At 47.5% G+C, this 10000-nt stretch overlaps 1 protein-coding gene across 2 annotated transcripts in view; it reads left to right on the forward strand.

Moving 5' to 3' along the window:
- The window catches only part of si:ch211-250c4.3 (uncharacterized protein LOC100535981 homolog), a 46451-nt gene that overhangs the window by 8909 nt on the left and 27542 nt on the right, over positions 1-10000 (forward strand). For both annotated transcript variants that reach the window (XM_048269752.1, XM_048269753.1), the window contains exon 2: positions 9317-10000. This exon is cut by the window's right edge and continues 125 nt beyond it. In XM_048269752.1, coding sequence (XP_048125709.1) covers positions 9317-10000 — 684 coding nt within the window. The remainder of the gene's footprint in view (positions 1-9316) is intronic.

Raw genomic sequence — 10000 nt, forward strand, 5'->3', positions numbered from 1 at the left:
CAGTTAGCAATGACAATGTTAAAGTGTTATTATCCAATAATTTGGATAATATTGATTAAGATGTCCTGGACATGAAGGACAATTAATAAGCAATAGTAAACTATAGATCTACTTTTAAACGGAATGGAATACGTGTGTGAGTGCACGTGTGTGTGTGCATGTGTGTGTGTGCACGTGTGTGTGTATATGTGTGTGTTTGTATCACACATACATGCACACACATGCACACACAGACGTGCACACACAATTAAATCCCGCTGTCACAATCGACTGAGATTGAGAGATGGGGCCCTGCCCATGTCTAATGCTCACTGCTCACAAACAACAGCACAAACAAACATTCATTGAACACATTTATACGACACACACACACACACACACACACACACACTGTTCTGGTTTTGATGTGCATTGGTGTGGAGAGTCCTGAGGATAGTGTCCACAGGATGGGAGATTCCCCTTGGTGGGCTCTTTGGGCTGTGCCTCCACAGTCTTGTGTGTGTGTGTGTGTGTGTGTGTGTGTGTGTGTGTGTGTGTGTGTGTGTGTGTTTGTGCCTCCACGGTCTTGGCTTATGAAAGCCTCCGTGCGTAGCCATGCGTAGCCTTAGGAGACACAACAAACAACCTGTTGACTTGGGCTTGTAAAGGTAATGTTCTGGAAAATGGCTGGTTATCTGAGAGTGTTTATGTGTGTGTGAATGTTTATGCCTGTGTGTGTGTGTGTGTGTGTGTGAGAGTGCATGTGTGTGTGTATCCGTGTGTGTGTGTGTGTGTTGTGTTTATGATGAGATGTGATGAATCAGGTAGTCAGTACATGACCTCATGTTTGGTCTTGTGGCCGAAACAGCAACAACACCTGCTGATGTGTGAGATTGTGGAGAAGTCCACCGTTAATATCACGGCTGAGATCATCCTGTTTGTCTGAGCTGCAGACGGTGCCTGATGTCAGCCCGTAATTAGTGTCAACCAGGACTTAGCCGCTCAGCACTAATTCAGCTTGGCAGCGCTGCCCGTTTTTAACACGGAGCTCATGGGTATTTAGCGCCTTGTGGGGCCACGTCTAAGCCTCGTCTGGGCCAGCACAGTGCTGGATCAGAACCAGAACCGAACCAGAGGTCCAGAGTCATTGACCAAGAATATACTATGTTGGTGACCCAAAAAATATAAAAAGTATAAATAAAAATATAACAGCCCTTTTTTGAACGATCACTCTCTGAGTTCATATTCTCCCCTTTAAGCGCAGCTGAATGTGATCGGCAGACAGATCTTAGAGCACTCTTGAGTAGAGCAGTGAGTAGCACTAGAGCACTCTGGAGTAGAGCAGTGAGTAGCGCTCTCTTGAGTAGAGCAGTGAGTAGCACTAGAGCACTCTGGAGTAGGGCAGTGAGTAGCACTAGAGCACTCAAAGTCAAAGTCAAAGTCAAAGTCAGCTTTATTGTCAATTTCTTCACATGTTCCAGACATACAAAGAGATCGAAATTACGTTTCTCACTATCCCACGGTGAAGACAAGACATATTTTACCAATTTAAGTCCACAGACAAACATAACATTCAAGTAAACAAAAAAGTAATTAAATAAGTAAATAAGAGGGCACATATAATAATGAAAAAATAAGAGCAGCAAAATTTGGTTGAAATTGTACGGAGCCCTAGAGGGGTCATCGTAAAATGTTTTGCATGTTTTACTACATTGTGCTCTTGTTTAACTAATGTGTGCTCTCGTTTAACTATATTGTGCACTCGCTTTACTAAATCGACGCCGCTTTACTAAATCGCATTGCGTTTTACTAAATTGTGCAGGCCGGGTTTACTAAATCGCGGTGCACAATTTACAATATTGTGCTCTCGCTTTTACTATAGTGTGAGCTCATTTTACTAAATTGAGCCTCATTTTAAGCATAGTAAAACGAGGGCACAATTTATTAAACGAAAGTGCACTATTTACTAAAACGAAAAGACGATTTACTCAAAAACGAGGGCACGATTTATTAAAACGAGAGCACAATTTGTGAACATGGTTATAGAACATTGTGTGCACGATCTACTTAAATGTGGCCACAATTTGTAAACGGCACTCAATATTGTCTTGACACATGTTAACATGAGCACGCTATAGCATATTCGAGATCTCGATCTACTCCAAAACGCACCACCTAATAATTAAAACGCGGCTCAAGAAATTAAATTGTGTGCACAAAAACATAGTGTGGTGTCAAGGGGTATCCCCGGAATGACGGGGAGGTGTGTCGCTTGTAGTGACGAGGGAATCTCATTGATTGCAGTGCACCTGGATATAGCCCCGCTAGGTAGGCTGTAGGTGGGAGAGCAGATGATTGTGTGTGTTTGTACAGGCCCCTTTGCCATCATCGTCCAGCTGAATGTTTGCCGAAGTTTTGAGTGTTTGTTGAGGTCCTAGTGTATGCAGAGCTGTGGTGTTTATCGTGAACGCCACTGTTTATGTCTCCCGTTTCATAGTCCGTATCAAAGCTTACCTCGTTGTGTGCATCATTGGTGTGCGCGTGGGTTATATGGTGAAGCCCATCGGGCGCTAGAGGGAACCTTATTGTATTGGGTGGGTATTAGGCTATAGGCCTACTACTAATACGCAGTAGCCTATTTGTACCAACAGCTTGTCCCTGTGATGTGCTTCGATTGACTTCTAGACCTCACAGTTAAGTCAACAATCCAGGAGATAGTGGAAACCGGTCATTACAACAGAGCCCGAGTAGCCATTGTAGCCTAGTAGAATTTCCCCATTATGGGTCTCCATAGCTGGCGGTTGACACCACAGTGCCCCTGCTACAAAGAGTAGAAGTCCGCTATAAACCATGACCACCTAAAGTCTTTAATTAGCTGCCTACGGTTATCATCACATTACCAATATGAACTGTTACAGACAGCTGTAGGCTTAGTCCATGTCAAGGTAACACGGTTGCCACCACAGCACAGCGAAGCGTGAAAATGTCGGAATTACTAAATGTGAGCACTAAATACATATTTCGAGAGCTCAATTTAGGCCTACAACGGGTCACGCTTGTATTAACGGAAGGCTCAATTAAAGGAAAACGGCTCACGCTTTTATTAATTCGAGGGCTTAATTAAAGGAAAACGTGCTCACAAATTATCACGACCAGAAAAATATCACTTAAAGTGAGCCTCCGGTCTGTGAAATTGTGCATGGACAGTCAATAAAATACTAGTGCAAAGTCAGGCCAATAAAAGGCTTGGGTAGTTCTGTTTGACCTAAGTAATAAAAGAAAGTGGCATAGTGGTGCAAGTTATGTAAGAGCAGCAGAAGTGTTGGTTTTCAGGACAACACCAAGTTGTAAAGTGTACAAGTGTGCAAGTGGGAGAGTGCAGGCGGCCATTGTGGGTCCAATGTCCAGGATGTTATGTAGCTGAGGGTGGAGGGGGGGAGAGGGGGGAGAGTTCAGCATCCTTACAGCTTGGTGTATGAAGCTGTTGGTGAGTCTGGTAGAAAAGGGAGCGCAGGCTTTGTACCTCTTCCCAGAGGGCAGTAGATCAAACAGATTGTGAGCTGGGGTGACTTGCATCACTCACAATTTTGGTCGCCTTTATGGGTGAGGTGGGTGGTGTAAATGTCCTTCAGGGAGGGGAGTGAAGCAGTGAGTAGAACACTCTCGAGTAGAGCAGTGAGTAGCACTCTCGAGTAGAGCAGTGAGTAGCACTCTCGAGTAGAGCAGTGAGTAGCACTCTCGAATAGAGCAGTGAGTAGCACTAGAGCACTCTTGAGTAGAGCAGTGAGTAGCGCAGTGGGGCAATGAGTAGCACTAGAGCGCTATCGAGTAGGGCAGTGAGTAGCACTAGAGCACTCTGGAGTAGAGCAGTGAGTAGAGCACTCTGGAGTAGAGCAGTGAGTAGAGCACTCTCGAGTAGAGCAGTGAGTAGCACTAGAGCAGCCCTACGCCTCTCCTGTGTGAGGTGGGGGTGTCATCAGGGAAATGTGGTTTGAATCAGGAGATATCCAAGCTGCCGCGCAGAGCACGGCACTGAGTAGCGCTCTCTTGAGTAGAGCAGTGAGTAGCGCAGTGGGGCAATGAGTAGCACTAGAGCGCTATCGAGTAGGGCAGTGAGTAGCACTAGAGCACTCTTAAGTAGAGCAGTGAGTAGCACTCTTGAGTAGGGCAGTGAGTAGCACTCTTGAGTAGAGCAGTGAGTAGCACTCTTGAGTAGGGCAGTGAGTAGCACTCTCGAGTAGGGCAGTGAGTAGCACTCTCGAGTAGAGCAGTGAGTAGCACTCTCGAGTAGGGCAGTGAGTAGCACTCTCGAGTAGAGCAGTGAGTAGAGCACTCTCGAGTCGGCAGCATCCAAGGAATGTGCACAGAACAGAACTATGATATGGAGCTGAAAAAGCATAAATCTCTCTCTCCTGGGGAGGTGAGTGACACAGAGAGACTGCTGACATTTTTATTTTTTTGTATAGAACTAGTTCAGGGTGACCAAAACCATGATATATGCAAGGGCTTATCACGTCTTATGTCTAGCCTTGTGCAGTGAAGTGTTAAAGGGTTTATCATGTTTTATGTCTGGTATTGTGCAGTGGAAGTCTTTTTTCCACAAGCATCCATCTTTCATGACGTTCTGGAGTTCTTTCCAACTCCTTGTACCCTTAGCCCTAAGCCCTAAGCCATCTTTCATGACGTTCTGAACTCCTGGTAGCCGTACCCTTAAGCTTGTCCAGTGATGAGCAACAGCATGGTCAGGAGCTCAGAGATGGACCTGTGCTATCTGTGGCTGCGTTGACTCACCTCCATGAAGCATGAGCCCTCTACCGTGTGGTCAGTTTCTTCTTGTGGGCGGCTGGAGAGTTATATCACCAGTCATCCATCTTGTCTTGCCCCTGGCTGCACCATCAGACTGGGTAAGTAATGGTCAAGTGCAGAGGCCGACACCACCAGGCTCTGCTCAGCCGGGCGGAGATACCACAAGCCTCTGAGCACTGACCCCCACCTCCACCCACCCCCACCCTAGACGGCTACCTCCACCCCCCAGCCCCACTGCTACTTCTCACTCATTTTACTCACGCAGAAAAGTGGAGAAAGAGGAGGAGGAGGAGGAGATGCTGCAACAGCAAGCTGGAGAAATTCCCTGAAACTCTCTGATGATTCACGTCACGGCACATACTTACACACATACACAGATAGCACACACACACACACACACACACACACACACACACACACACACAATGCACCCCGCCCTACACACAGATACACACCCACACAAATAAATAGACACATATATGTGTACAAACAACACACACACACACACACACACACACACACCTCTGCTGGGTCAGGCTCCTGGACATAGAGCCCACATTCCAGAGCTCCATGCTAGGGCGGAGGGCCGTTTGATCCAGCCAGGCAGGGAGCCTGGTCTCTGGGCTGCTAATTGGAAAGCAGAGGGGGTCCTGGTCCTGGGTGCTGGATGCATTCTCTACAAAGACTGGCCTATGTCAGCACTTCTGTGTCCTGCACCAGCAGAGAGGCCAGCACGGTGCTTTCATCATGAAAATGAGGGGTGACCCCAACACTGGGCCAGGGGGGAAAAGCATGACTCCCTGGAATGTGAGGGATTTTGCCTCTAAACCGCCGCTGAATGGCACTGCGCTGAGTGAGACTGCCATGGAGCCCCCTCCCATGGTGATGTGCCCCCCCACCCATGGTGATGTGCCCCCCTCCCATGGTGATACCGGGCTGCCTGTAGCCAACTTTTCCATCAAGTCTTGAATCCGAGTCTCTGGACTGTGTCGCGTCTGGTGTGGTGTTTAACAGCGTCCATTAGAGCCGTGTAAAGTATGTTTATCTCCTGGCCTGGTGTGGTGTTTAACAGCGTCCATTAGAGCCGTGTCCATATCAGAGGCTGACTCAGCAGGCCCAGGCCCGATAAGACCAATTACAGCATTATCAGCGCTGCGCTGCAGTAGGAAGACACACGGCCGCGCCAGGCACGCCTCCTCTGGGCCGGAACCACTCCAGACCTGGCCCAGAACCGGATCCTGTCTGAGCCAGAGCCGGCCGGACGGTCGGTGTGGACGTCGCTGTACGTGCGTCACTAAAGCATTAGAGGAGCGTGTATAGCCACAGACTCCCTGGGCTCCAGGAGCGTATGGCTGGACTGTGCGCTATCTGCTCATCGATTGGTCTGTCCAAGACAAACACACGCTCTCTAAGTGGCTCACACACAGCTTGCCCACACACACACACGCTCTATAGGTGGCTCACACACACACACACACACTCTCTAAGTGGCTCACACACAGCTTGCCCACACATACACACACTCTATAGGTGGCTCACACATACACACACACACACGCTCTATAAGTGGCTCACACACGGCTTGCCCACCCACACGCACACTCTATACTGTAGGTGGCTCACACACACACACACACACACACACACGCTCTATAGCTGGAAGTGGAAGCCTCACAGCAGAGCGTTTCCTAGTCACTCAAACATGTCCAGAGGAAGCAGAGAGGAAGTGCTGATATTCAGATTCAGGGGTGCAAATGGCTCTCACGCTCCTAAATGACTGTTTGAGCTGTAAGAATGCTGCCACTGTGATTTGAAAAGCTGGGAGTTATAGAGGGATTCATAGCGGAATGGAAATGTTGTAATAACGTTCCGTTCCGTTTCCCTGCATTCCGTCTTCCGGCAAACAGGAAATGCATTCCCTCGCCACCACCATTCCAGCCAGTTCCAGGAGACACAGCAGCGAAGCTGCGCTCAGAAATACTTTCCACATGTGGACCGCGGACGAGGCAGAGGGGATCAGTGAGGAGCGAGAACCATCATCGCGCCCAAACAGTCTAATCTCATTAGGAGAGACGCATGCCAATGGCCACGGTCATCGCCTCCAGTTTCACTAGTACTGGACTGGCCAATCATCTAGAAGAAGTCGTCATGCTGGAATTCGCTGGAACAGTAAAAAGTCATGTCAAGTCAAGTCAAGTCAAGTTTATTTATATAGCGCATTTCATACACAGAGGTCATTCAATGTGCTTTACATAAACAAAACCAAACAATAATAGCAAATAAAAGCATAGAAGGGCAATATAGTCAAATAATAGTTCAAAGGTAAAGATCATAATAAAAAGAAAACAAAACACAAGCAAAATCATTTAAAAATAAAGAATAATTAGTAAGCAAAAACAAAGGCAAAAGTAGTAAAAAAGTAATTAAAAAAAAAGTCATCATGCTGGAATTCTCTGGAACTGTGAAATGATGGTTGGACTTGGGTCTTGGTTTCTCACATTGACCTGTGACTTAGAACACATTCCACACTACACCCCTCCCTTTTTACTGAACTGAATTGACACTATTGTGAACTATAATACAAATGCTTTTGTTCACAAATTTGGTAAAAAAAATGGAACCTTTATGGAACAAACACTTACATATGTTACAAAAACAAAAGTTTATTTATTTTTCTGTTGAGTCTAATTTCATATTGATGACCCAGGCTGAAGTGGTAGTGTAACCCAGAGCCTGACGATGAAAAAGCCCAGAAGTCTCTGGAGTTTCTGTTAGGAAGTGACTGGCTGCTGCTGTCTGTATACAGTATGTCTACAGTGCTGCAGTCTACAGCATAGGGTCCAGCGACACACTGCAGACTGTAGTCACATCAGCTCAGTGGCCACGATAAGAAAACAGTACTATTGTTTTGCAGTGGGAAAAGAGCTGCAGCACCAAAGGCCCAGTTTCATGATCTCACGAGACTCAAATACTATCATTGTTTTCGCAGAGCCGGCGTCCCGTCCGAAAACACGGTTATCACAATAGCATTCTGTCTTTCCTCTGCACAAGACAAATATGGGTGGGCCTCAATCTGATGCTTATTATTCATGCAGGGGCTGCAAAACAAAGAGCTTGATTTGTGTGACAGAGCTGCAAAGTGCTGCTGTGGAGGGGAATAGCCAGAGATAGCACAGAACTGCAAACAACATTTTTTCGCCCTGTGTATGGGAGATCCTGTTTTGGGTTGTGCTACATCGTATGATTTCGCATTTTAGGCATTTTTTAAATCCCTTTTCGTGCCATCCTCAAGATGGTCTACTTCCTGGCCAATCAGACGGCACAATCTGTCCCTGTGCCTCACTTCCTGTGCATTAGCACTAAGTCACACTTTCCTCCAATCAAAAAGCACTTCCTGTTAATCAGCCAATTTCCCAGAGAGTGTTTAGAGTTGAAGTGATGACGTAAATCACTGCTCCGATACTGAACCTCTTAAAGCGCCCGATGATTACCAAACAGATTGAACCGAAGTGGAGCAAAAACAGAATATTTGGCATGACTTTTATTTTGCATGTGTGAAAAACATTTCCTCCCCATTGAAGTCAGGAGGCACCAAGATCTGAGTTTGGCTTCAAAGCTCATCTTTAATCTTGCTTTTGAATGAGCACAATATCAGATTAAAACAGCAGGTCCCTGTTGCTGGAGCCAGACCGAGCAGGCTCTCACAATCTTAAACTTGAAAAGGGCTTACAATGCCTTAATAGAAACCCTTACAGAATAACTGTTAATATCGATGCTTCTTAGATGCTTTACATGTTTTTAAAGTAACATTCATTATTTATATTAGTAAAGCATTTAGTTTAATTCATAATTCACAGGACAGAAAATAGACCAGTGAGGATTGACAGGCGAAACATATCGGTTTTCCAGTAAGAAAGAGAAGATGTCCCATATGGCTGCACCACATAATAGCCTTAACTGGACTGCGAGATCAAAGGCATTTAAGTCAGAAAGGAGCGGAGAGTAGGACAGCATGGCCTGCTAGCCACTGAAGAATGCTGTTTGGAATCAGATAAGCCCTCGGAGTTTCAGCATGGCCACTGACAGCAGGTCCATGTCCACATCCGCTCTGGATGAAAGGGAGAAGCAGGGCATGAGGGGTGGCGGCATCACGCCGACTCCTCCAACTCGCCCCTCCAACTCGCCCCTCTTTCGCAAGAGAGCATTTTTGGAATGCCTCTGCATTCACTCTTATTAAAAATATTTCACTTCACATTCCTGCAGGAGGAGAAAATGTAATACGGCGCAGCAACCAGGGCAGGTATACAGCGAAGGCCTCTCATATGGCTGTAGTCTTACTTGAGAGAGGAAATGCATTTTTTCTTAGTGATTCACTAAGGTATTACAAATGCTTTTTGGCTGGATACTCCTTCCTTCCCATTGAAACGCAACACAGAGTAACTGCCTGGGAGTCTGGTATTCCACAGTGACAGGTGTAGAAAAGTCAAACAGCCGTTTTAATGTTCATGTTTGTCTGTTTTTCCCCCTTCAGGAAAAGGCGACGCGCTGTTGGACAGTGAGGTTGTGCTCACCAAGATGAAGGTCCTCAACAACTTTGAGAAACTGCTCAGCCTGGACGACTCGGTTTCGACCCTCTCCTTGTCCGTCTCCGAGCACGGGATGCCCGAGTTGTCAAAAGCTGCAGAGGTGAGCTCTGTAAAGAGCGCCCCTACTGGTCAGGAGTCCAAAGACGACTACCTGTCGGCCATGTTCTCCGACCCCCAGCTGCCGAGGCTCTATAAGTTCGAGTCGGAGGACTCGGGCGTGGAGATGCCCAGCGGAGCCACCTCTCCGTCCACCCCGAGCGGCTCGGAGCAGAGCTTTGTGGTGCACAGCAGGGAGTCGTCCTGCGACTCCAGAGCCCTGCCCTCCCAGGACCCTCTCCTGCTGCTGGGGGACGAGTGTGCTGAGATGCTGGAGATGAGCGATGTCCATCAGCTGGACGAGACGGTGATCGCCGGCGCGCTGGAGACGGACCTCACCGAGGTGGACGGCCTGGCGGAGGGAGAGGACACTGAGGGCCAGTTCGAGCAGGAGACGTCAGACTCAGATCTGGAGAGGCCCGAAGACGGGTCCTTGCGGAACCCCTCGGAGCTTTGTGAGGGGGAGTCCGAGCAGCAGAGGGAAAGAGGATCAGAAAGGCCAGCAGGAGAGGACGACACGCGGTCAAGGACTG

Source organism: Alosa alosa, chromosome 18, assembly GCF_017589495.1.
Source record: "Alosa alosa isolate M-15738 ecotype Scorff River chromosome 18, AALO_Geno_1.1, whole genome shotgun sequence".
NCBI classification, from domain to species: Eukaryota; Metazoa; Chordata; class Actinopteri; order Clupeiformes; family Clupeidae; genus Alosa; species Alosa alosa.